Raw genomic sequence first — 26,983 nt, forward strand, 5'->3', positions numbered from 1 at the left:
CTGACCTGGCTTTCCGAGCCAGCTCTGTTCCACCCTGGACTCTCCCATGCAGCTACCACGGGAGTTCCCCAAACACGCTGTGTACCACCAGTCTCACTCACCTCTCAGCTTGCCCAGCCCGCTGGAGCCAGGCCAGTGGGATTTGGCATTTAACGTGTGCTAATTGTTCGAAAGCCCTGGAATTTTCACTATGGCTGCAGACTCAGCGAACAGGGGAGTGGGGGGAGCCGCGGCCGCAGTGTGAAGTGTAGAATGATCCTCCCTCTGTTGTGGATTAGCAGCCTTGTCTGCATGATGTTCTTCACAGATGCCTAGGGCTGGGGCAGGTTCTCTCTCTGCAGGAGCCAGGGTAGCTTTACATTACCATAAGCTGCAGAAGGTGGATTATTCAGGCTAATTACCAGCACTTGCCAAAACCCAGGCATCACCCCCCCACCACCACCAAGCCTCCCCATTTTTCAGTGAAAATGCTTTCAGACAGACATCCCCCCCAAGGCCAGGCAGCTCTCCTCCTTAAAACTTCCCCTGCCCCTTGTCTCAAAACATGCTTCTCAGGCAAGAAGCAGGCAGCCCCGGGGAAATGCAGCCACCTATGGGGAGGAGCAGAGAACTCCCTGCTTGCAGGGGATGGGCTCCACAGAGGTAGCATAAACCCTGGCTGCTTGGGTGAAAGGAGGGGGCCAAGGTTCAAGGTGTTTTGTGGTACTGATTTGAGAGAAGCTGCTTGTGTAAGCGGCTCTGGAAGCTGGGAGCCCGGCCTCCTTTGCCCATGGATAATTGATACAGCTGTGCCAAGAGGCGAGGCAGAGGGAGCAGCTGGGGCAGTTTCCCACTCAGCACAAAGCCCTAATTGAGCACTTCACATCCTGCAAGGGCCGGGCAAACATTAGTCACCTGGAGATTCCCCTTGGGGGCGGGAGGGGAAGGAACCGGGGGCAAAGGATGCCGCAGCATGCGGGCTGCACCAAGCAGGCCAGCTAGGAGCCTCTGAGTCAGCCGGGCCGGGGCAGCCAGCACTGGCGTTCAAGGCTCAGCTCTGCACAGCCAAGCAGGGCCACGGCTCTGTTCTGCAGGCTGCATCTCATTGCAAGGCCTGGCTGAGGCCCAGTGCAGTCAGCGGAGGGCTGTTGGATTGGGCCTTTAACCCCCGCCCCTGCTGAGGGTAGGGCAATCTGGCCCTTCACTTCCCACGGCCAGGGGTGGGCTTAAGGGGAAGCGAGATGGCCGCCGCTGGGCGCATCCGGCCTAAACCTGCAAGGCAGCGGTTTCTAGCAGCAGAGCAGTTGGACTCAGCGATTGTCACTCCTCGGGGGCTCACTTGCTCTGTCTGCCCTGCATGGTATCTCACTGGGGGGGGGCCCTTCCCAGGCGCTCCCTCCTCTACAGCCATGGTACAGGTAGAGATTTATTTGCCAGGTAACTACAAAGCTTTCCAGCCCCAGCTGGGCAGGGCACGGCCTCCCCACAGCAAGCAGGAGATGGGAGGCAGGCAGCACACGGGCTGGAGACGGGGCGGCATAGGAACTCTTGCACTCAGCTGAAGGCCTGGGGTTCTCCCCTCCGTGACAGAGGTCAGAGCCGCTGAGAGAGGGTCTCCTAGCAGCAGTCAGGTGCAGGTGGGCTGTTTCTCCTGCTGCTCCAGCCAGGCACGGAGGGATCAACTCTGATCTCCCGCAGCCCAGGGAGCCGCTGAAGCGGGCCAGTGGAGTTCCCTGCCTGGGCCAGACTAGTCCCAGAACTAACCCCCTCTCCCAGCAGCGGCCCTCTTGCCAGTGCACGAGGGGCTTTTCTTGGCGTGGTTCCACCCCCTTTTCACGGGACACCAGCTGGAACGATAGCGCCGTTTCACACTGGAATCAGCGTGTCCACCGAGGGGGTCACGCCGAGACAACCAGCCCGGCTTAGATTCACACCGGAGCTTCTACCAAACAGCCTTTCCCACAGCGCAAGGCCTCAGAGAACCCGAGCTCAGCAGCGGGCCCAGCCCGTCCATCTTGCCCTGCTGGACAGCGGTTCGGAGCCCCCGTTTCTATCACATCGGCTTGAAGCTCCAGCCCTGACCTCCAGCCACGGGCGGCGAGTCACCAAGTCCCTGGCTGCCACCCTCGCGCTCTGGCAAATGCCAGGTCTGCCAGTAACTTGGTTGCCAATAAGAAGCCTCCAACTTCAACCAGGATCAGAAACACAAAGCAGGCGCTCAGCACCCCCCCGTGGCCGTGAAGCCACCGGCTCAGCTGGGGCGCGCAGCCGCCGAGGGAGATGATACTTTGAGCCGCAAACTCCTCCATGCCGAGGGCTCCGAAGCCACACTGGGAGTTTGTGATGGTGCCGTTCTCCAGGGGATTCAGACAGCAGGAAGCGGGAACGCCGCAGGCTTGCACACCGGGGGAGCTGCAGTTAAAATACCTGTGAGGGACCAAAAAGAATCCGTCAGTCTCTCGGGGGATGGCTGGAGGACCCCAGTGCTTTGGTGCTCACCATCGCAGCAGCCGGCGCTGCTCACTGCGAGCAGAGAGAACCCCTGAGCTGCAGCTTCGGGGTCCATCTCCCACAGCCAGGAAAGGCTGCAGTGGTTCTACTCTGAGACCCCTCTGTTAAGTGGGCCAAGCTGCACTAGGCTCGAATTGGAACTGGAGCACAAGTCTGGGGCTGGCGGTTGGAACCTGAGCGGGAACGTTACCTGCCAGCCCCTCAGGTTGGTTTAATGGTGTCATTTCCTCAGCCCACCCCCGCTCCCACACCCCACCAGGAGATAAAGACTCCCCACCATATACAAATGCACGTGCCAGCCAAGCGATAGAGGGAGGGCCCAGAGCCTTGAGGTTGCACTGAAGCTGCCCTGCCCTGCAGTTTCTCTGGGTTGTTGTAAGAAGAAAAAGCAAAGCAAAGAGCCTCCCTTGCAGGAGAACGTGGAGAAGTTCGGGGCTCCAGCACTGTAGACCAGCATCTTCCCATGGCCCAATCTCGTCCGCTCACTCCTCGCGGGAACACAACAGCTTTCCTCTAGTGTCTGTCCACCCACCTGGCTCTCAGTCCACACGGAGAGCCGCCCTACGGAGGCCAGGCCCATGAGTGCTTTACAACCGCCTTGTGGAGATCTAGCCTCGCTCCCAGTACAGAAAGGAGGGGGAGCGCAGATTGTGCCTGGGCTGGTAAGTTTCCATGAGCTTTGCAAGGCGGCTTTACCATTTATTACCCTGCACCAGATGCAGCATAAGCGAGGCTGAAGGCATGTGGCTGTAACACGCCTCTTGCCCGTGTTCAGCCTGACCTGCTAGGAAGCTGCACCGGCAGCTGCAGCATGAGCTTGTAGCCAGGGGCTGAGTCAGCTGATGCTGGCTCTCCTGCATGCCAGGAGCACTTGGACTAGGAATGCCATGGTGCTTTGCTAGCCCAAAGCCGAGATTTTCCACTGCCTCCCAAGTGAGCCAGACAACGTGGCTGTAGCCCAAACCTTTGCACTCACATGTTCATTTTCCAGTCCTGGTAGGACTCCACGCCACAGCATTGCAAGCCCATCTGAACTTCGTCCATGATGAATCTCAGATCTGGGTCATCCTGGTACCTTAGGACAGCCACCAGCATGGTGTTCTGCAGGGAGCCCTTGATCTGGTGTCTCAGAGAATACAGTACGAGCCCGCCGAGAATCTCCAAGATGACAAAAGCGATGACTCCCCCAGTAAAGAACTTGAGCAGGCAGGTGTTTTCATAGAGCGCTCCCATGCAGCCTGCCAGAGAGATGGTGCTGACGGCCAGACCCACCAGGACAAAGAAGAGCATGGGGTCAGAGCCCAGGTGGGCTATACGCTCACTTACCAGGGACTCCTTGTCCAGGAGCCCCCAGATCCCAAAGGCCAAGATCAGCAAACCCAGCACAGAGAACAAGAGGTTCCAGAGGAAGGTCAGGTACTTAATGCAATAGCTGCAGGAATCCAGGTTGTGGCCGGGAGGCAGTAGAAGATCCCATTTTCCTGGGTGCTTCTCTGGCAATCCAGTGTCTGGGTCTCCAGCGGGAGAGAACAGGGGGCCAGGGACGTTGGGTGAAGAAAGCAGCTTGCCCAGTCGGCGTGCCTGATTGGTGGGAGAGAGAAAGAATAGATCATTTCCTGGCTCAGTGAGGAGCAGAAACGCACAAGCGTGTCCTCTCTTCTGGGAAGCCCTGCCCCCCTGGGGCTCCTGGACAAGATTCCGACTTGGCTAAAGTTTTTCTCGGTTGCACTTAAATTTTGTCGCTTCCCCCACCCCCTCAAAACGTTGTTTTTTGCAGCCTCGCTGATTATGTAGGATGTTAATGCATTGGGTTAAGGATCGATTCCCCCAGCACTACTATTGCTTAAGGAAGCGAACGTTTCAAATGGCCTTCATTAGCATGGTAAGCCCTTTGTTCTAGAACAGGGTACAGAAGAGATGCAAACTGTATCTGGATTTGCCATTCTATGAAGTCATAGAAGCAATAGCTAGATCTTCAGCTATTTAATTCCTTCTCATGCAAAACTGGCACCCCATTCAGTCAGCACCGGGCTTCCTGAACAGCCTCTCTTCTCCGCTAATCTGCAGCCATTGTGCAAGATACTGTAGGAAATGGGTCTAACGCTCCACTTCAAAGCTCTCAAAGACCGACTGTGTTGTGTGTTGGAAGAGTGAGGAGTCCCCGGGCACAGCAAGCAGTAACGTACTTGCAGTGTTGTCAACTCTCCTGATTTTGCCATGAATCTCATAATTATTGTTGCCTTAAAGCCCCAGCTCCTGGAGTCAAGTGGATATGGGATGATTCCAGCCTTCATTCTTTAAAGGAAAAGTAAGTTTCTAGCCCTCCTGGCTGTGCAGAAAACTTCCAAATGGGACCCCAGTGCACCCAAAAGGCTCAGAAAGCAGAAGGCCAATAAAAGAACACCACAGCTATTATTTTTACATCATTTCCTGACTTTACAGCCAATCTCCTGATTTTTGGTGAGCTGACTCCTGATTTTTGAACATTTGAGGTTCAATCCTGCATAGGGCCAACAGCTGGCCCGGGTATGGGGTAGTTAGCAAAGGGGAGGGGACCAGGGACAAATGTCCTGCAAGTTTTCTGGTTGTGGGGAGGGTTGGTGTTTTTAAAGTCCCCAGAAGGAAACGTGTCCAATGCTGGCCATTCTCTCCAAAGCTATGAGTGCGCCCGTCTGGTTTTGCACCAGCGGTTCACCACTGTTGCTAGAGCTGGGAGAGCAGTAACAGGGATTCCTCGCTGCCATGAGCAAACAAGGAGCCAGGCTCCTTAGCTGCAGCGGAAACCTATGGGGCGGTGCAGGGGGAAAGACCTTGAACTGAAAAAGAGCAGCTGTGGCAAGAGAGATTTCAGAGCTCCGAAGAGGGGCGGAGAGGGGGCACTTTTTTGTCCGGTGTTTGCTCTGCGGGGTCCGGCCCAGGACTGGGCTGCAATACGGCTAAGAGAAGAGGCTGTTCCCTGTAGCCTGTTCTCTAGTCATTGCTCTATTACCAGAAGGAGGGCAGTGTTTCTTTAGCGGTGGTTCTCCCGGTTTGCATTGATCAAGGCTGCACGAGGCGGTTACTGCCTTATACCTGTTTGTTAATACAAAGCCCATTTTAAAAAGCCAAAGTGGAAGCCATAGACAGCCCCAGAGGCCGGTGGGTGGCATGGTGTACAGTGGCTTTGCTTTACCTTGCTCTGATCTATTGGTTTTACTCAAGCATAAGTGAGTCATTGCTTACATTGGTGATACTATCTTCCCCAGTCAAACTCAGGAGCCATAGAACAGAGCAATAGAGTGCTCTACTTTGTTCCCTTCTGGCCTTCCCTTCCAAGCTCCCACATTTCACTGGGACGCTCCCTCGGGCTGCCAGGACTGTGGGTCACCTTGTTACCCCCCTGCTTCAGCAAGGGAGAGACCTGCTGGTGCTAAACTGGGGGTCAGCCCCCCAGCCTGTTTGCCTCCCAGACAATCTACCTGGAAGCTCTGCCAGCCTTTGCTCTGCCCTTGGCGTACACCAGTCCCCGAATGCCTCGGAAGCTTCTCGCTGCAGTGTCCAGCCCTGGCACTGGACACTCACAGTGACCACCAAGGCCGCTGTCCCTGGAGAGACAGCATACACACAGCTGGGTCTGGGTGGCTACAAGGATCAGGACCTTTGTAATAACTTTGCACAGTGATCTAGTTATGATGAAAGCAAATACGTGTTTATGAACAAAGAGCTGAGACTGACCGAGTCACATGCGGGTCGGGCCCGGCCAGTGGAAAGAGAATGGTTACAAAGACAACAAACTGATTAGTGGTTCCCGTTCCTAGTCAGTCCAGGGGGGCTTCTTCCCAGGATTCCCTCTTTGACCGAGCTGCCAATTTTCAGTCATACCAGGATCCAGGCTGTCCTGATTTCCCCACGCCCTCCAAGGGGTTTCCCCAGCAAATGGAGAACAAAATGTTCCTTTGCATCTCCTTATTGTCTTTGTTCCCACAGTCAGGATGGCCCCTGGCGTTCACACTCCAGTCTGCTCTGCCATGTCAGTTTCACATCCCCTCCCAACCTGACTTAATATGCAAATGACACTTTCTTTGCCTGGCAGAACAGCTGTTTGTCCATTCTGCCTTGTTCCAGACCTGAAAACATTCTTTCCAAACAGAGACACAATTCCCTGTACAGTCTCAGTACAGACAGTTCATTACGATGCTAGTGCCCAGCGTGCCATCGGCCAGCCTTTGATACCTTACATCAGTGTTTGGGTAAGCACCATGACCGCAGAGTGTTAGGTGTGGCGAGTTTGTCAGGCCTGCTAGGACTTGCTGACAGAGTAGTGAACCACCAATGGGCCTCTGTGTCATGACAACTCACTGGGAAGCCCAGCGGAAGGGTTTGAGTGATAGACAGATGTTGGGAGGAGGAACCCTGTGCCGCCACCAGAAGAGGGGTAGGCAGGCCAATTCCATCCCAGGCCCAGCCTAGGTGCTGGAGACAGAAAGCTGAACCCAGCCTCATGACACCCCATGGCAAACAAGGCCTCTAGGTCCACCTTAGTTTGCTCAGCCTGATGCCAGACGTGATTAGCGTTAGTGGCAAGCACAGGAAGGGAAGCACACAGCAGATGGAGAGCAGAACTGGGGGGGGGGGGCAGTGAATGACTTCGTGAACATGTTGTAACCTTAGAGATTTAAGCCAGGGCAAGAATTGGGCTCATCAGCACAAGTCAGGAGTGGCTCTTGACTTCAGTGGAGATGCTCCAGGTGTGCCCCTCCCTGACGAAGAACAGAGCTTAGGGCCAAAGGATTTCGTCCATTTCCCCCTCCCCCCCCCCCCCCCCCCCCGAAGAACACTGGAGACTTTTATTTTCAGGAGCTCCTAAGACCCCTGAAATCAGTTCCGGGTTTGAAGTTAAGCTGAGTCACAGAGCGTGACCCCCACATACTCCAAAGAGAAGCACAAAGCCAGGCCAGCGTGTAACACAAACCCAGGGTTTACCTCTGGTAACAACGGGCTCCTCTCATCTTCTTCCACCTTCACCTTCTCGAAGGAAAATCGCGTAGCAAAGGGGGTGACCATCATGAAGAGCTTCTCTCCTGTGCTTGCTGGGCCATGTCCAGATGTCATCCTGCTGCAGGCGTCCCCTGCTTTAGCAGGCAGAAGGATCCACAGGCGAGGCGCTGTGAGCAGCGAAGTCAGAGCTCTGGGGCTGGGCAGACACTTCGGTCAGGCTCCTATCATGTGAGAAGTCACATTTCATGGCTTAAGTAGCCCCTGCAATTAAAGAGGCCCATGCTGACTTGCGTGCCCTGAGCATACCAGTTCTTGAGCTTCTAAGAAGCTGTCTTGCCACATAGCTGTGCATACTTCAAGGTTATTTGATTAAATGACTGCAAAAAGAAATGAAGTGACCATGTTAGGGCTGTAAGTGGCAGGTAATTACTAAGAACAGGGTTCTTGAGAGATCCCCCACATCCTTCCTCATTGTCATTTGGCTGGTTGTAGTTTATTTTATTTATTTGTAACATCCTTTCTCTAGCGGTGTCCTTCCCCTGGAGGCAATCGGAGCTTTATTGGAGTATGTGGGGGTCACGCTACTGGAGGTCCCTGGAGAGGGAGGTGATGACTGACATCCTCCATGCTTTTCACCTCCTCCCCATCCAAAGCTGAGAATGACAGTTGGCCGGGGGCTGGCCCGGGGCCCCTCCAGTCTAGGACGCAGACTCAGAAGTAGTGGCATCTTTGCTGGGCCAGTACACAGCTGGGCTGCCCCATCAGCACCACTACGGGTCAGAAGCAGGGATAATTCTCAACGAGCTCCCCACCCATCCTCATATTTACGGCACAGTCCCAGTTCTCATGCGCTTGCAGGGGGATGAAAGAAGCCAGAGGTTATGTAGAGCACTGTGACGCCGTAGTGACATAACATCATGACTTGGTCTCATTACTGGCTGATTTTGTGGCACAAGTGATTTTATCCTGCAGGACGGACACACACGGGTTCTGTGGGGTACCCGGAGGGGTTATGGGGCGGGACCGGGGGGGAAGGGTTCTGTGGGGTACCCGGAGAGGGGTTATGGGGCGGGACGGGGGGAGGGGTTCTGTGGGGTACCCGGAGGGGTTATGGGGCGGGACCGGGGGGGAGGGGTTCTGTGGGGTACCTGGAGAGGGGTTATAGGGCGGGACCGGGGGAGGGGTTCTGTGGGGTACCCGGAGAGGGGTTATGGGACGGGACCGGGGGGGAAGGGTTCTGTGGGGTACCCGGAGAGGGGTTATAGGGCGGGACCGGGGGAGGGGTTCTGTGGGGTACCCGGAGAGGGGTTATGGGACGGGACTGGGGGGGAAGGGTTCTGTGGGGTACCCGGAGAGGGGTTATGGGGCGGGACGGGGGGAGGGGTTCTGTGGGGTACCCGGAGGGGTTATGGGGTGGGACCGGGGGGGAGGGGTTCTGTGGGGTACCTGGAGAGGGGTTATAGGGCGGGACCGGGGGAGGGGTTCTGTGGGGTACCCGGAGAGGGGTTATGGGACGGGACCGGGGGGGAAGGGTTCTGTGGGGTACCCGGAGAGGGGTTATGGGGCGGGACCGGGGGGAGGGGTTCTGTGGGGTACCCGGGGAGAGGTTATGGGGCGGGACCGGGGGGAGGGGTTCTGTGGGGTACCCGGAGGGGTTATGGGGCGGGACCCGGGGGGAAGGGTTCTGTGGGGTACCCGGAGAGGGATTATGGGGCCGGACCGGGGGGGAAGGGTTCTGTGGGGTACCCAGGGAGGGGTTATGGGGCGGGACCGGGGGGGAAGGGTTCTGTGGGGTACCCGGGGAGGGGTTATGGGGCGGGACCGGGGGGGAGGGGTTCTGTGGGGTACCCGGGGAGGGGTTATGGGGCGGGACCGGGGGGGAGGGGTTCTGTGGGGTACCTGGAGAGGGGTTATAGGGCGGGACCGGGGGAGGGGTTCTGTGGGGTACCCGGAGAGGGGTTATGGGACGGGACCGGGGGGGAAGGGTTCTGGGGGGTACCCGGAGAGGGGTTATGGGACGGGACCGGGGGGGAAGGGTTCTGTGGGGTACCCGGAGAGGGGTTATGGGGCGGGACCGGGGGGAGGGGTTCTGTGGGGTACCCGGGGAGAGGTTATGGGGCGGGACCGGGGGGAGGGGTTCTGTGGGGTACCCGGAGGGGTTATGGGGCGGGACCCGGGGGGAAGGGTTCTGTGGGGTACCCGGAGAGGGATTATGGGGCGGGACCGGGGGGGAAGGGTTCTGTGGGGTACCCAGGGAGGGGTTATGGGGCGGGACCGGGGGGGAAGGGTTCTGTGGGGTACCCGGGGAGGGGTTATGGGGCGGGACCGGGGGGGAAGGGTTCTGTGGGGTACCCGGAGAGGGGTTATGGGGCGGGACCGGGGGGAGGGGTTCTGTGGGGTACCCGGGGAGGGGTTATGGGGCGGGACCGGGGGGGAAGGGTTCTGTGGGGTACCCGGAGAGGGGTTATGGGGCGGGACCGGGGGAGGGGTTCTGTGGGGTACCCGGAGAGGGGTTATGGGACGGGACCGGGGGGGAAGGGTTCTGTGGGGTACCCGGAGAGGGGTTATGGGGCGGGACCGGGGGGAGGGGTTCTGTGGGGTACCCGGGGAGAGGTTATGGGGCGGGACCGGGGGGAGGGGTTCTGTGGGGTACCCGGAGGGGTTATGGGGCGGGACCCGGGGGGAAGGGTTCTGTGGGGTACCCGGAGAGGGATTATGGGGCGGGACCGGGGGGGAAGGGTTCTGTGGGGTACCCAGGGAGGGGTTATGGGGCGGGACCGGGGGGGAAGGGTTCTGTGGGGTACCCGGGGAGGGGTTATGGGGCGGGACCGGGGGGGAAGGGTTCTGTGGGGTACCCGGGGAGGGGTTATGGGGCGGGACCGGGGGGGAGGGGTTCTGTGGGGTACCCGGAGAGGGGTTATGGGACGGGACCGGGGGGGAAGGGTTCTGTGGGGTACCCGGAGAGGGGTTATGGGGCGGGACCGGGGGGAGGGGTTCTGTGGGGTACCCGGGGAGAGGTTATGGGGCGGGACCGGGGGGAGGGGTTCTGTGGGGTACCCGGAGGGGTTATGGGGCGGGACCCGGGGGGAAGGGTTCTGTGGGGTACCCGGAGAGGGATTATGGGGCGGGACCGGGGGGGAAGGGTTCTGTGGGGTACCCAGGGAGGGGTTATGGGGCGGGACCGGGGGGGAAGGGTTCTGTGGGGTACCCGGGGAGGGGTTATGGGGCGGGACCGGGGGGGAGGGGTTCTGTGGGGTACCCGGGGAGGGGTTATGGGGCGGGACCGGGGGGGAAGGGTTCTGTGGGGTACCCGGAGAGGGGTTATGGGGCGGGACAAGAGGGCGATGTGGGAGGATCTGTAGGTGGGTTGCGGCTCCCCGCAGGGACCCGAGGGGGGGGGGACCGTTCCTGCCCGGAACCTTGTTGTCGGGGTTGGCGGCCGCGGGGCCGGTGACGCCGCGCGCACGGAGCTGGAGGCCGGAGCCGGGGGACTCGGCGGCCGCTCGGGAACCGGTCCCGGGAGCAGTCGGGGGAGGCCGGGCGGGGCCGGCAGCGCCATGGCGGAGACGATCGTGAGTCGGGGCCGGGGGGATGAGGCAGCAGATCGGCCCGGCCCTTCCCCCGGCGCCGAGCCTGGGACCCCCGCGGCCGGGGCGGGCCCGGTCCCGGTCCCTGGGGCAGCCGGGCGGGGCCCGTCCCCGGGAAAGCCAGCTCCCCGCCAGGCAGGGCCCCTGAGCCGGGAGCGGGGAGAGCCCCCACTGCTCCCTTCCCTGGACCCGAACCAAACCGGCCCCGCTGTCTCAGCATCCACCCGGGGCCTGCCCCGGTCCCCCCACCCCTCGAACGGGAACAGCGGAGTCCCCCGCACTCCAAGGGAGGGGGACCCCCCCGCTGCCCGGAGAGGGTCTCTCCTCTGGAATCCGTCCAGCGGCTCCTCCCCAGCAGAGGCAGTCAAGTGAGACCCTGAAGCCTGCCTAAAAGACTCAGAAACCCTCCCACCCCGAAGCAACAAGTCGATTTTTTCCCCACCAAGAGACGGTCTCCATAGAGATCTTGGAGTTTTTGGAGGGCCCATTTGAAGGCTCCCCCCCTCCCCCGGCTTTTAAGTTTTGGGGTGGGGGTTGAGATGGAGATAGTGGATGGCGATGTGTCTATTAAAGTAGTGGTTCCATTGGGCTGGGGGGGAAGGACAGTATCCCCTGGAAACATTAAAATACCTCTTCCCTATGAAATGGTCTGCATGTGTGCCTGGAGCCCTTGATAGGCTTATTCAAAATCAGACTAAATGTAACCTCCCTCTTTCCCCCCCTCAATCTCCATCCGGCACATACAACAAACATGTTATGCCATAGTCTGTATCTGCACCAGTGAGGGAAACTGCTATTGACAACCATGTGCAAAGGTGGTTCATAGCACAGTTATGATCCCAGTGTGGACAGTGCCTAAACCTTGGTGTACTCTGAACTTTTTCTTAAAACTCTCTCACCAGTACTGCAGGACCAGTTCTAGCAGTGTTGGGAGTACTAATGTTGGAGCAACTGCCAGTGTGTTTACCACCGTGTTGTCTAGATGACATTGAGATGAAATTACTGGTGTCCAGGAGTGGCAGTGGGAAAATTCCCCAAAGTCAAAGGCCCTTCTGGCTTTAGCCCAGGGATCGGCAACCTTTGGCATGCGGCCTGTCAGGAAAATTCGCTGGTGGGCCAGGACAGTTTGTTTACCCGCCAGCGTCCGCAGGTTCGGCCGATCACAGCTCCCACTGGCCGCAGTTCGCTTTTCCAGGCCAATGGGGGCTGCGGGAAGTGGCATGGGCCGAGGGATGTGCTGGCTGCCGCTTCCCGCAGCCCCCATTGGCCTGGAGTGGCAAACCGCGGCCAGTGGGAGCTGCGATGGGCCGAACCTGCGGACGCTGCAGGTAAACAAACTGTCCCGGCCCGGCAGCAGATTACCCTAACGAGCCACGTGCCAAAGGTTGCCGATCCCTGCTTTAGCCAAAATTTAGGCTAGAATGCTGTTCTTTGAATGCAGTTTGGCTTCATCCACATGAGTTGATCAGCCATGCTAGAAACTGGTTTAACTGGAACTGCATATAAACACAGTTCCTTTACTCTTTGTAAAGGTCTATCTCAATAGGCCTGTAATTTGCCAGTTGTTAGGCTGCTAAATCAATTGATTTCATTTGTTGCATGCTGAAGCCCAGTCGGTCATTGGCCTCTGGTGTGTTCTTCCCCGTTAGTCATCCTCTTGCCAATGGAGGGAGAACTGGGTGTAGAAACTGACAAAACAAAAAAGTTATTGAAAGTGTTTGAAAAATTCTGGAACCTTGCAACAAAACAGGGTTTGTATTTAGATTTTTCTTTCTAAAGCTGCCAGGCAAGCCCTGCTGTTGAAAACGAAGTGTCTCCATTGACTTCCAAAATCACAAGCATCTACGCTACTCTTGTAGGCAAGAGTTTGCCCAACAGTGACATCATCCAGGAAATAGATCCTATTAGACCTTGTGTGTGTGTTCTCGGGGGCATCTATGGTGAGGCAGCAACTGGCAGCTGCCTTCCTCTCAACATTGGGACGTTACTGATATTACCTTCCTTTTAGCATTTTCTTGGCTCACCTAAGCAGCAGAAAACATCTTTTTTTAACGGGGTTATGGCAAAGTATTCCTTTTCTCCCCCACACACTTCATGTGAGTTACTGTGACATTGATGCTGGAGATCTTGTTTGAAACACTGTCCTGAGTTGAATGCACCAAAATAAGGTACACAGCTGATTGGTCATATATTGCTATAGAAAAGGTTCGAGTTAGGACCCAGTGGTATAGCTGTATGCTGCCATGCTAGTGCCAGGCGGTTAAATATTCAATTGTCTGTTCTGATCTCTGGCTAGCTCCAGTGCCACCTGGGAATTGTGTGGAGACATCATCCTCTTAGCCACTGGCAGAGAGACTGCTTCAGGGTGTTCAACAGCCTGGGTCCCATTAGCCCATCAAATATTCTCAGTAAGCCCCACAAGTGGGAGAAGCTTGAACATTTAAAAAGATCTTTAGAGCCTTGTTTTGGCATTCTTAGGCTGATTAAATGTAAGTAGGGGGCTTTCCAAGCAGGAAATGCAATGTGTGTTTGAAAAATCAAAGCAAGGTGGGGTTATCCCATAGTCATTAAGGTGCACCCTGAAATATAGTAGTAATGAATCTGCAGGGCCGGCTCCAGGGTTTTTGCCGCCCCAAGCGGCCAAAAAAAAAAAAAAAGCCGTGATCGCGATCTGCGGCGGCAATTCGGCGAAAGGTCCTTCGCTCCAAGTGGGAGTGAGGGACCGTCCGCCGAATAGCTGGACGTGCCGCCCCTCTCCAGAGTGGCCGCCCCAAGCACCTGCTTGGCAAGCTGGTGCCTGGAGCCAGCCCTGTGAATCTGGCCCTCACCTGTGTTGTGCACGCTTCTCTGGGGGAAGAGAGAGTGCAGCAACTTGCACTCAAACGAAAGAGTAGTCTGTTACAAACATTTCCTGTTTCTAGCATGTTCCATGTATTCTCACACACAACATCGGAGCGGTGATACATGAGAAAATAACTGAAGGAGGGCATTCCGGAGCACTCTGGCAGCCTCTTGCTGTCACATGTCAAGCTCTGCCCTGCTGTCCTTCAGATTGGCAGATTGGTGTTTGTAAGAGCACTCTCCGCAGCCTGGCTCTTCACTGCATATCCTCCTGCTGCTTTGTACTCTGGGCTTGCAGCAGCTCTGAGGTGCTGCTGGCTGAGCGTTAGTCACTTTCACACTCCTGAGAAGTGTAAGACATACTGACGGTTGTGCCACTGATCCACAGCCAAGCCTGCCTTTATGGGAACAATTGCCTTTGGCCCCTTTTCCCAAAAGCAGGTGGCTTTACTCATCTCTCCCATCTCAAATGGAGGCTTGCAATGGAAATTCTATTAACGTCCCCCAGTAATGCCTTGTGCTTCAATGACTTAATTCTCTTATTCTCTTTATTGGAGATAGATGCCAACTGTCAGTAATGTTGTTGAAATGAAATAAAACTGAAGATGACCCTTAATACTGCAAGTTAGCCCAATTCCTCTGTAAAGGAAATTCTGGGATTGACTAAACTGCTCTCATAAAAGCTTTGAGTTATCCTCTAATAATGCTGCATGTTTTGCTTCATGTCTAAATCCAGAAGTTTCATCAGAAAAGTAAGCTCAGTGCCATTATTGACTTTTTAAATCTATTTGTAAAAATGTCTTGCATCTTGGAGTAATGCATCTAGCAAATAATATGAAAGTATTGGTTTGTATACTCTGGATATGGTAGGTAAACTCCCCCACCCCCAATTCTGTAATTGTATACTAAGAATGACTTCAGTCATGGGAAAAGGGTGTGGTCAGGGTGAGAGATTGTGATGATACTCACTTTGTTTCATGTCTTCAAAAGTGGGGAACTTCTATTGCTCAGAAGCAAAACCAGGACAGGCCGTGGTATTGCTTTGTTGTGTGACCTGGTATACCTTTTAATTCTCCGCAGATAATCCGTGTCCAGTCACCGGAGGGGGTGAAGCGCATCACGGCAGCAAAACGAGAAACTGTTGCAACGTTTCTAAAAAAGGTATCCTGGCTTTCAGCATTTCATCACTTATCTGCCGGCTTCCCTGCTCTCTTCTGAGCATAGCTAGGATAATGCTCTGCCTGCCCAGAATTTAGCCACTCTAGACGGCTGTGCTTTTGGGAACTACTTAGCTTACTGGGTGTATACAAGAATTCATTCATTTCTTGAATGAATGATATATGCTCAACCTAATCAGGATAGCCTGATGGTAGTTGTGTGGATCAGCATGCATTAGTCAGAACAATCTCTCCGCAGTTAAAGTGAAACTGGCTTTCTGTTATAAACTCCGTTTTGACACCCTCCTAATTTATTCAAACAAATTCAACCTCTCTGCATCAACTTTCTCAGGTGTCATTTTCTTTGTTGTTTTAAAATTCTGATAAGGCAGTGACTGAGAAGGTGTTTAAGATATGGTTGCTTGAAAAATCAGTTATGCTCCACTGTTTGAAAACTGTTACTTTGGGTGATGAGACATGATTTGTTTTTTAAATGGGTTGGACTGTATATTGGTTGGTCTGTACAGGAATTAATACAGGGAAATCCTATAACAGTTTATCAAAACTGCTTTAAACTGATATGTATTCACGTTCCATTCCTCTTGTTGCTAACAGTGTGTGCAGAGTTAATCTGATTCCTTTTCCACCTTGATACTTTCAGTCATGTCACCAACATCAACCCTGATTCAATGTCACTGAATGAATCAGAGACCTGAGGATGAGGCTGAAAGGAAAGAACTACAATGTATACACACAACATTATGTTAAATACTATAAATACTGGGATTGTGGGGGAGCATTAAATGGGAAATATATAGAGAGTATTCAATATCTGCCACAAGTGATTGGTCTTTCTAAACATAATTTGAGTGGAAATTAACTGTTAGCTGTTTACTTTGCTCCTTGAGTACTGTTTCGTGTTTTCTGTTGCAGTGTTCTTTGAATGTCACAGGGGCTCTTCCAACGTAGTTTTGGAGGTTAAGGAAAGATATTGAGCAACGTTGAGATCCGTATGTAATCTTTAAGGAACAGATTGCTGGGGGAACTAATTCCATAATTGGAAATGTGAGGAGCACATAGAATTAATTTTATATTGGGTGTCAGTTGGTCATCTTTTGTTTGATACACAGACAGTTCGTGTCTCAAATTCATTGTTTAGAGGGAGCAAGAATCTCAGATATTTTGCATTTCTCCTACAATCTTTTTTCTCCTCTCCATCTCCTGGGACCTTGGGAGTAACCTGGAATCTTTAAGCTCAGTGCTTTTCTGTTCGCAAGAGGAAAATCTTGTTTTATTGTGTTCTTAATCCTTCCCTTCAAACTGCCTGGATTTCACTTTACCTTGCTAGGGAGGATGAACTAAGCATTCTGAGATTTGTGCTGTGGGGAGATACTCTTGTTTTTCTTTCTGATACAGGATTTGTTCTAAGAGAGACATTACAGGCTGTAACACATCAGTGACTAGGCTTCTTGAATCTTAATGAGTTTAGATTTTACTACTCAAATGCCAATATATAGTGAGTGTTACATCTAACTAGACAGTTGTAATTTAAACATCAGATTATAGCTTTTTCTGTTTGATTAAATGTAATCTTTTCTTGACACTTTAAGAAAAGCTTGTATAGACTGAAAATGAGGGACAGGCAGAATTCTGTTAAAGGAGTACCTGCTTATTGGAAGAACTTTCAAACATACCTTGCTCAAAACACAAATCTCCTTTTCACTGTATTTGTCATAACTTTCTTTGTAGCATTTGCTAATTATTGAGGATATGGTTTATAAACCAGGGCTTTACTCCTTCCTGGCCTGTGATCTCCTCTTAGTTGATCCTGCACAAATACTGTATTAATTTCAAAATGTTATGCCATAAGCACTTAATAGTCCTGGCACTCCATCTTTCAGAGCACATAACACCATATATCCCAGGCCAGGTTACTGAACTCGATGGACCAGTGGTCTGATCTAGTATGGGAATTCCTCTGCTTCATGCAGCAAGGGCAGAATCAGTAGGCCGTCTATCTTCAAGTTAGAACTTTAAACCTGGGAAAACCTGTAATTTTGTTTCATAGCTGTAGAATTTGCTTCCTCCATTATATACAGGGTCTCTGACCTGAAGAGCTGATGGTTCGCCTCAGACAAGTTAAAGGGACAATTTAGAAATTGCATTCCTCTGAATAACTTACCTTCTTTTGCTAAAATTCACACCTCAGTTCACTATAACTGAGAGGTTAGAGAAAACAAACTGTATTCTATTGTTTTCCATTTTACTTTGTGTGCTTGGCAGCATTTTGTGTATCACGCACCTAACTGTCCTGTGCGTAGTCCATCTGAAGAAGTGAGGTTTTTTACCCACGAAAGCTTATGCCCAAATAAATCTGTTAGTCTTTAAGGTGCCACCGGACTCCTCGTTGTTTGTGTGTAGTCCATTTCCTCTGTCTGTGGGTTTGACAAAAGCAACGGGGGAGAAATATTTTTTATATATAAAAAAAATGAAGCTACAGAAATTGGCATAGGGACTTAGGGGAGTGGGTACAGCACCTGAAGCTACTTCTAACTCCGCTTTTAAATTGACTAGCTCTTAAAAGATCAGATGTATAAATGGGCAGTGATGCTATTTAACTGAAGTCAGCATTGCAAGATTAAGAGAAAGTAGGTTTTAATTGAGGCACTTAAAGGATGAAAGGGAAGCTGTCTGGTAGTCTGAAGGAAGAGGCTTTTTCAAGCGTAAAGTCCAGCATAAAGAAAGGCACATGGCCAACAGTGTAAAGAAATGAAAAAGGGAGCAGGAGAGAGTGAAGATTGTGTGGAAAATTGTGACTGAGAAATGAGAGCAGAGATGAATGTGAGGAAGGAAAGGGGTTTGGGGTCGGTTGGGGCGAAGGTGACTTGGTTGGTGCAGTATTCCGCAGAAGCTGGCATGGGAGAGTGGAGATTTGGATAATAGTGACTGACGCTTCCTCACCCCAAGTGAAGGTCACTTAGTTTTATAGCAAACACTCAATGTTACATATGAAAACAACAAGGAGTCCGGTGGCACCTTAAAGACTAACAGATTTATTTGGGCATAAGCTTTCATGGGTAAAAAACCCCACTTCTTCAGATGCATCTCCATCTGAGGCTACCCCTCTGATAAATGTTACATATGTATTTTATTTACTTTCATTGTCGTCTTTATGACCAGTAGAGCTCCATATTTCTGTCAGCTCTTGTTTTCTTGTAAATTCCTTGTTAGGCTTTGTGTTTTTTAGCTCCCTGACAATCTTCTCTACACGACCGGAGGATGGGTTCAGTTAAAATATCTGTAGCAGAAAATTCTGCTAGCCCTTTCCTATTTTCTCCCCCACAGTGAGGACACAGATGTGAAGTGTTTTGTATTGTCTCATTCATCTCTTATTTCCTAGGTCGCAAAAGAGTTTGGCTTCAGGAATAATGGCTTTTCTGTGTACGTCAATAGAAACAGGACTGGTGAGATCACAGCCTCACAGAACAAATCCCTTCACCTACTGAAAATCAAGTAAGTTCTTGACAGAGAATACCAGGGATGCAGAGAGAACGTTGTACAGTAGAATGTGCCTTACCCCTTTTGGCAAACCTGTCTAACTTCTCCCTTCTGTGCCTATGTGGTAACTAATGGACAAAACTATGAGCTTCAGTATTCCCTGCAATTGTCCGTTGTCACTGAGTCGCCGGGTCAGTACTCTGGAACTACTCCACATGAAGCCAGTCAGGACTCTGGGGGGAGCCTCCTCTCTCTGAGCAGACTGTCTCCAGGGCAAGAAGCCTACACAGTTTCGACCTTCCTGGGTCTGACCTTGGAGCATTCAGCATCCCCTTACACACCGTACTTCCCTCGGTGACTCTGCCCGGGCGGGGCTCCTGGGGAAGCCAGAGGGCCCTGCACCCCAACTCTGCAGTCAGACGTGACTCTCATCCAGCCAATAAACCAGAAGGTTCATTAGTCGACACGAACACAGCGTAGAACAGAGCTTGCTATTACAGAAATCAGTGACTTTCAGCCAAGTTCATCTTGGGGGGGAAGGGAGCCCAGAGCCAGGGCTCTGGTCCTCCCCCTGACCCCTAAGCCAGCCGACACTGACTCGCTTCCAGCTGCCTGGCCCCTGCCCTGCCCATTGCTCCTCCTCCGGCCTTTGTCTCAGTTTCCAGGCCAAGAGTCACCTGGGTCACATCCCCCTCCTGGGTCTCAGGTTACAAAAGGGCAGCTATAGCATCGGTGAAGGCGGCTGGAGCAGCCTCCGCAAAAGTCGCACCCCCTTATTCCCACCACCTAGACATTGGTGCAATACACAGGGAAACTGAGGCATACACAGCATTCATGCAAAACAGTAAGACTCACATAGGCTTACATACAACATAACCAGGGAAAATCCCCACTTCGTCACATCTGTGTCAGGTCTGTCACTAGTGACAAGGCAGATTGGATTGGTTGCAGTATTGTGGAAATGTGGGCTACCAAAAGTTACTGTCTGTGGTAGCCCATGGTAGCCACCTAGCTTAGGGTTTTATAGTGCTGCCCACCACTGTAGTAAGCCTGTACCAGACTCCTCTTTTGCTCCTCTATGGTCAAGAGGGAATTGCATCATTTTTTCCTCCTCCCTATCTTCTGCACTCCTCCACCCACGCTGCATTGCTGCCGGAGTCCATTGAGAATGAGCCAGAGCTCCAGCCCTCCCTCGTCAGAGACTATTGGTAATGTTCTTTCAGCCGCCCATTACCTTTTCTAGTGTGGGTGTTGGTGCAAAAGGAAGGGCACCAAACAAAGCTAACTCATTTGTGTTCCTTAATAGTGCACAAAACGCCTTCGGAAGACACCTGACTCCAAGTGTAGGCAACCTAGTTAGCCCTTTGCCCTGCTGAAGCTGTTGTTTCTCTCCTTTTAACCCCTTCCACTCTGTTCTCTTTCTTTTTCTTTGGCTCTGTTCTTGGTGAAAGGTGCCTCTTTATTTTGCTGGTGCTAAGAGGCAGAGTTCAGCACCAGTGTTTGAGGGCATCTTGCAACTTCTTAATGCAAATGGGCAAAACAGCAAGCACACTAGTTAGCTAATGAAGTGGCTTTGGAAGGTAGTTGTTAGTGTTGTGCTAGTTCATTTATACTACTCGTGTCTCCAGATTTCAGGTTCTGGTACCTGGGAAGCTGTGGTAGATGTGCATTAATGAAGGCACATTTTATAGTTATATGCCAGTAAGGAAGCTTAGAAATTTCACCAGGTAACTCAGACAGAAGCCGTAGGTTCCTCAGGGTGGATACAGTGAAAATCACGGTCAAACAAGTTATTGCTGAAAGAAAGGGAGGTGAAGGTAATGTACGTTGAACTGTACTCTAACCTACAGAGCGGACGCTTTCCTAACAGCTGTAGCCCCACTGTGTATGTAGGAGGTTAGGCACATTCCAAAGCAGTGCTTGTTTCTCTTTCTCCCCACATAGGCATGGTGATATGTTGTTCCTCTTCCCCTCGAGCCCTGCTGGCTCTTCCTCTGAGAACATGGACACCTCTATTTCCCAAGGGCTGTTGCGCCCCTTGGGGGTCCCTCACGTGGTGGAAGATGAGATCGACCAGTACCTAATCAAACAGGATGGGAAGATTTACAGGAATCGAGACCAGCAACTGTAAATACTACTGTGCTTTCTAACTAGATTCTATAGTGTCGACCACATGTTTGGTGCTTAACAAAATTTAAAAGAACGTTCAGTACGAAACTGATAACCAGTAAGTGTGTTAAATGACCGGCCTTCCTTCTAAACCATACACCGCTCAGTGGCTCCCCCACCCCTTTTGAAATACCCACAAGGAAAAATAGACTTTGCTGTTATCCTAGAAAGTTCAATCTGGGCTCTGGCAAGCCAAGGCTGCAAGCAGATTCCAAACTGTAGGGCCTTTGCCAAGAAGGCCCTGCTGACAGCCACCTCCTGTTTAAACCAAGGGGGCTGCAGCTGAAGTCCCTCTGATGATGTTCTCTGTTCCCAACCCCCTCCCAGCTGTACAGATTAAAATCAGCACCTTGAAATGTACCGGCAGTTAGCGCAGAGTGCGAAACAACTCTGAAATATGCTCCCAGTGTGACGCCTGCCTAATAAGCAGCGGGCTGCATTCTGAAGTAGCTTCTGTTTCCATATGGTTTGTGTGTATTTCCTATAGTGTGTGTTACATTAATCCAGGCTTGAGGTGACAGGCGTGGATAAACTGTGGCATAGTCTGGATTCCACGTGAAAGCCACAAATGGAAAAAATCCCTTTTAGCCAAGGCTGCTACCTAGGCATCCAGGAATAACAGAGGATCTCAGTTGCAAATAGTTCATGTACGCCTCTGGTCAGGTGCTCTGGTTGTTCCCCCAGCCCACTAATGTTCTCCCTCATGCTCAGATTAAGCCACCACAGCTATCCCTTGTTACAAGCTACCTGTGTGCTGGGGTGGGGGGGGTTGTGCGGCCCTTCCAGAATGCATTCTTGGACTTGCTGGGAACCTTTGTCATCTCAGGTCCAGCAGTTTTTATAACGGCAAAACCACAGGCGTCAAAGGAGGGTGTGGAAGTGTTATTTACAGGCTAGCCCAGGGACTGGGAGTCAGGACTCCTGGGCACGATGCCTAGCTCTCTTCCGGATCACTGTAAGAATTTCTTGTGCCCTCTGTTTACCCTCCTATAAAGCGAGGATACCTGCTTAGCTTACGGGAAAGTTGAGACGTAGTGTTTATAAAGTGTGTTTAGATAATCCTAGCCCTTATATATAGTGCTTATCAGTAGATCTCAAAGTGCTTTACAAAGCAGGTACCGTTATCCCCATTTTACAGATGGGGAAACTGAGGCACGTGGAGGGACGTGACTTTCTCAAGGTCACTCAGCAAGCCAGTGTCAGACCTGGGAGTAAAACCCAGGTCTCCTGACTCCCAGTCCAATGCTTTGTCTGCTAGACCATACTGCCTCCTGGTTTTGGCTGAGAGGAACTCTGGATGAGCAATGTAGTATTTGTTCCCATAAAAATAAACATTAAGGTATTTTAATAATGCTTTAAATCTAAACACACCTTAACAAAATGTTTTTGGCCTGGCTGGTCACATAGCATTAATTGGGGAAAATATATGGCAATAATTGCCAACACTAATTACTATTTTCACTTACCCTCAGACTTGGGACTAGATCCCCCTTTGTGAAGTAACTTCTCAGAGGTGTTGAGCAAAGATTTAAAGACGAGCAGGACTTTTTTTAACCTGAATGCCCCACTTGGCCCTGTTATGTTGTCATCCCATGTGGTTTAATCTTTAGTGCTGCAGCAGAAGGGAAGATCAGAAAGGCGTAGCCTTTAAATGGAAAATATTGTCTAACCTTTTCGAGCGGATGATAAATGAGGGAAATAGCACATTAATCTTCAAACAAGAAAGGCAAAATTCTTCACTTCTTGGTTTAAAAAACCCCCAAACCAAAACCTGGGTTTAACGTGACCACATTTTTCAAGAGAAGAAAGGTATTCTTAGCAGGGAGTCGAAGCACAATGACAAATATTTATGATGATAAAAAATGTATGTCCAGGGTTGTGCCTTTATTTGTGTCTGCATATCAATCTAAACCTGATGGGAGGCTGGCATTCTGCTGAGTGCATTAGCAGCCCGTAGTGGTCCTTTAATGTGGGAGATAATGTTCATACAACCTTATTAAAAGCAGTGCTGCCCTGGCTCCCATCCATATCCTCCTAGTGAGAGCCAACAGCATGATCATCTGCTGGGGTTTGCTCTTAAGAACCAGTACTGACCAGTTCTTAATGCCCTGGCAGGGCTCCGGTGGTTTCTAAGGAGATCACCTCAAAAGGGGATTTTTTTCCTTGTCTTAACTTTGGCCCAGCAGGATTTTATCAGTTAGATAAGGGCATATTTCACTGTGTTCCAAGAGCATCCTGATAAAGGATGAGTGTGTTGGTCCTCATTTCTTTAAAGTAATGCAGCCTCCCCCCACCACCCACCCACACCACAAAGCATTGCGTCTCTGGCTTGAAACACTGCCCTGAATTAGAGTGCTACAAATTCAGGGATTATAATCTGACGCCTGTGCATAGAGGTGTTTAACTAGTGGAACTGTCTGCCAGTGGAACAGGTGTGTTAAGAATGTAGGTTAAATCCAAGATCTTGCTCCCAATGTATGTGAAATTATTTTTGATTCCCTCCTCTCCCCCATGGTCTATCTCATAATGTACCAGGAGATGCTCATGGCCCAAATGGTTATCTAAACATTCCAAATCTCTACACTATACAAAGATTGTAAAGTCTGGCATGGAGTGTCTTTCCCATTTTAAATGTGACCTTTTGTTTTCTCTTCACACAGGTGTCGACATGGCCCTTTGGGTAAATGTGTGCATTGCGTACCACTAGAGGTAAGGAGTCAAACTAAACACTTTAACCATCTCTTATTTATGTTACTTTCTGACGTTAAACTTCTTTCTCTAAACTCTCTGTACCTGCTTAAAAACTTCTGGAAGCTTTGCCTGTGTAATGGTAGCACTTCTGAGAAGCAGACTTCTGATATGTTACCCAAGGCCTCCTCTTCACACCAACAATAGCTAAAGAAAAAAAGTTGGTCCTTTGGCTATAATGCTGCCCTAGGATTTATCATGATTAAGGCATTTGTTTTTCTGCTGTAATGGATTTAACAGAAAATATTTTAAAAAGCCCCCAGGCAAACCTTTGTGTGTGAGATTTTGTCTTTTCTCTTCACTTTCACTCTGGATCTCTGTGCCTCTCCTTACGTTCATTTCACTCTCCTTTCCCCTCCCCCAGAGGGATCTCAATGCTTCTCCTCAGATTTCTACTGCACCCTGTTTAGATTGAAAACAACCATAATAACAGATACTCTCAACTGTTTCCCTGGTGCGTGCAGAAATGGTTCCCCCCCAAAAGCCTACTCAAATGAGTGTGGTCTCCACCCCATGAGTTCAAACCACCTCATAAAGAACATTTAGATCAGCTGGTCTTTTTATTTGTCATTATTTAAAAAGTCTTGTGCCTTTGAGGCTAGCTGTGATTTGTGGAGAAAATCTTGTGTTTTGAGTAAGTATGAAGCAATATGAAAAATACTGTGAAGTTCCACTGTACCTGTCACATGAGACCATAACTGCCATGAAAAAAAGCCCAGAGTTTCTTGATTGTTTCCACGCCGGGAGCCAGTGGAAAGTTGAATCTAGAACACCCATTTGTTCAGTGATCAATGTATTATCAGACAGGTGTCTGACCTGGCTCTCCTTTGTGTGGTGTTTTTGGCAGCCTTTTGATGAAGATTATTTAAACCATCTGGAACCTCCTGTGAAGCATATGTCATTCCATGCCTACATCAGGAAGCTGACCGGAGGAGCAGACAAGTAAGAAACTCAGTGCAATTAAGGGAACCTTGTAGCTACAACAAAGTACACAAACCTTGCATGAATGTTGTTGGTAATAGCTATTATATGGTAACCCTGGGAATATGAATTCTAAGAAGTAGCTTCACTTTAAACTGTGGCAAGGTAATTGCTTACAAGCAGCATTGCTGAAGTTGGGAGGAAGATCAGGTAGAAGGAAGAAAGGGCACAGTATGATCAAGAAGCCAGGAGTCGACCTCAGGGTGGGCTGGACAGTGCTTTGGTGAATCAGGAGAGCTTTTAGCCACAATCCACTTCTGCTTTTCAGTTCAGTACTAAGATTTGTAGAAAATCAAAGCTCCGATTCCCTTGGGGCCTAGTTCCCCTCTGCCAGGGACTCCCTGTGTGACTTTGGGAAGACTCTCTGCATCAGTTCTCTGTCCGCAAAATGCGGGTGACAGCACTTCCTTCCCTCACGGGGTTGTGAGGATAAACTCATTACTAGTTTAGATACTTTAGATAATGCCGTTATGAGGCCCAGGTAAGTACCTTAGGCGGAGGAGGTGTTGAACACGCTATGTATTTCTCTCACTCAGATAGCCAGTGGATGTCAGATGCAAACCTATGGCTCCAAAGCAAGGCCACAAACGGATGCGATCAGCAGCATTCTGTGAAGGACAATGTCCCTTTCCCTGGAGCTAAGGGCTGAGAACCCATCAGTATTATAGCGTGCCTTTCCTTTAAAGAGGAAACAAGTGGAACCTTCCCCTCATTCGCTGGGGAGGTTGTCTTGCTGAAGTGAAACTCAAGCATGGATTCTCATTTTAAGAGAACTCCAGCTTGCAATACATTTTATGCACAAAAAAGAAAACTAATTTTGGTCGTACAGTGTAACACATTCCTTGCCATGTGCAATATAAACTGTTTAAACTACAGCCAAATGACTTTTATCTGCATTTCTGACACTTTTGCTGGCGCCATCAGCTTACTGGAATGTTGTCCAGTAGTTAGAGCAGAAGGACCAGGACTCCTGGCTTCCATTGCTAGCTCTGCTATTGAATTTACTGTGTGACTGTGGACAAGTTGCAGCATCCTATAGAGGTGCAAAGTATCGGCGCACAGTGTCTGTTCTGTGCCTTGTTACATACAAGGTGCTTGACTTGCTAGATTCTTTCTAGGAGGCAAAAGGTATCCTAATATGCTAAAGAAAACCCACCTTTCTTCCGATTTATTCAGGGGGAAGTTCGTTGCACTGGAAAACATCAGCTGCAAGATTAAATCTGGATGTGAGGGACATCCTCCCTGGCCAGAAGGCATTTGCACCAAGTGTCAGCCAAGTGCTATCACACTCAACAGACAGGTGAGTCTTGGCATTGGCTGTGCTGAGGTCTCTTTGTTCTTCTACGCAGAGAAGCCGTTATTTACCTTTTTTATTTCTGAACTAGAGAAAACGTCCAGGAGAGCAGCCATCTTGGAGTCTGGGATCCTTTGCATATTGGCAGTTGCTAGGGAAATGGCTGGTTAATGTCTTTAGCCGCTGCAGAGAGCGACTCTGAAATGTGCTGGGTTCAGTAATTTCCCCATAGTGCAGAGGACATTTGCACTGACCTGAGCTGGGACAGTGCTTCTCAACTCTCCATCCACATGGGACCCGAAAAACCACCTGCAACTTCTTGTTGCAACCCCTCGAAATTCCACAACACTTTTGCAGTCAGAAAGGATTGTGGGAGTTTGGTCCTAGCAAGAAGCCAGAACTGATTTTGGGTGCTGGGTATTCTGAGTGCTTTCCCGTCATCCTGCCTGCGCTGCGTTCTGCTCTGGGGGGGGGAGATGTGTGGTGCTGCAGCAGGAGCTTGGAGCAGTCATGGGAAGGACGAGGCAGGGAGCAAGCTAGCTTCCCCTTCCCTCCCCTTGCTCCAGCAGGATTCTGACTTTTCCCTTCATTGTTGGGTGACACCCCAGGCAGGTCTGGAGAGACATGACTGGTCTGGAAGTAGGCAAACTAATTGATTACATTGGTCTGGAATCCGGGCGTTGGCCTAAAGCACTCTTGCATTCTATCTAACAGAAATACAGGCACGTTGACAACATAATGTTTGAGAACCACACGCTTGCAGATCGCTTCCTCGACTTCTGGAGAAAGACAGGGAACCAGCATTTTGGGTACTTGTATGGACGATATACAGAGCACAAGGACATCCCCCTGGGTATCAGGGCTGAGGTAGCTGCCATCTATGAACCTCCACAGGTAAAAATAACTCAGCATAAGAATGTCGTAGCTTTATTTCTTAAAGATGGCGCTCAGGGAACGTGGAACCCACTTTGTTCAGGAAATCACGTGATGTTTCCTGCAGTAGATCCTACAGGGAAACTGTCAAGATAAAAATCATATATTGTGAATAAATGTCTGTATTAATAGTGCCGTCTTAGATTGTTACCACTGAAATTACCATTCATATTTGCTTTTCGCTGTTCGTGTTATATGATTTTAGTTGCCCGAGCACAGGGAAATGCAAAAGGAAACACAGTGCAAGTGACTTCCTTAGAATGGGTTTCGCTGTCAGGTTCTCTGTGGAATTGTTTGGGTTGCAAAGG

General features: G+C 50.9%; 2 protein-coding genes across 2 annotated transcripts in view; one reads left to right on the forward strand and one right to left on the reverse strand.

Moving 5' to 3' along the window:
* Positions 1-2,081: 2,081 nt before the first annotated feature.
* TSPAN10 (tetraspanin 10) lies at positions 2,082-7,581 on the reverse strand. The gene is made up of 3 exons (XM_065416166.1): positions 7,453-7,581; positions 3,467-4,071; positions 2,082-2,406 (listed from the first exon to the last, which is right to left on the reverse strand). The coding sequence occupies exons 1-3, from the start codon at positions 7,579-7,581 to the stop codon at positions 2,082-2,084; spliced, it is 1,059 nt and encodes a 352-aa protein (XP_065272238.1).
* Positions 7,582-11,001: 3,420 nt separating this feature from the next.
* NPLOC4 (NPL4 homolog, ubiquitin recognition factor) overlaps positions 11,002-26,983 on the forward strand; it is a 43,242-nt gene continuing 27,260 nt past the window's right edge. Inside the window, exons 1-8 of the mRNA XM_065415123.1 lie at positions 11,002-11,039; positions 14,976-15,056; positions 18,453-18,565; positions 20,495-20,677; positions 23,380-23,428; positions 24,315-24,409; positions 25,625-25,748; positions 26,457-26,636. Coding sequence (XP_065271195.1) covers positions 11,025-11,039; positions 14,976-15,056; positions 18,453-18,565; positions 20,495-20,677; positions 23,380-23,428; positions 24,315-24,409; positions 25,625-25,748; positions 26,457-26,636 — 840 coding nt within the window. The 5' untranslated portion in view covers positions 11,002-11,024. The remainder of the gene's footprint in view (positions 11,040-14,975; positions 15,057-18,452; positions 18,566-20,494; positions 20,678-23,379; positions 23,429-24,314; positions 24,410-25,624; positions 25,749-26,456; positions 26,637-26,983) is intronic.

The sequence above is a fragment of the Emys orbicularis genome, chromosome 13 (assembly GCF_028017835.1).
Source record: "Emys orbicularis isolate rEmyOrb1 chromosome 13, rEmyOrb1.hap1, whole genome shotgun sequence".
Lineage (NCBI taxonomy): Eukaryota > Metazoa > Chordata > Testudines > Emydidae > Emys > Emys orbicularis.

Excerpts from the sequence above, each read along its gene's own strand:
- TSPAN10 (XM_065416166.1), bottom strand. The coding sequence starts at position 7,581 with ATGACATCTGGACATGGCCCAGCAAGCACAGGAGAGAAGCTCTTCATG. Across the intron at positions 4,072-7,452 it reads GGAGCCCGTTGTTACCAGAG|GCACGCCGACTGGGCAAGCT; the intron begins GTAAACCCTGGG and ends CCCACCAATCAG. Across the intron at positions 2,407-3,466 it reads CAGGACTGGAAAATGAACAT|GTATTTTAACTGCAGCTCCC; the intron begins GTGAGTGCAAAG and ends GGTCCCTCACAG.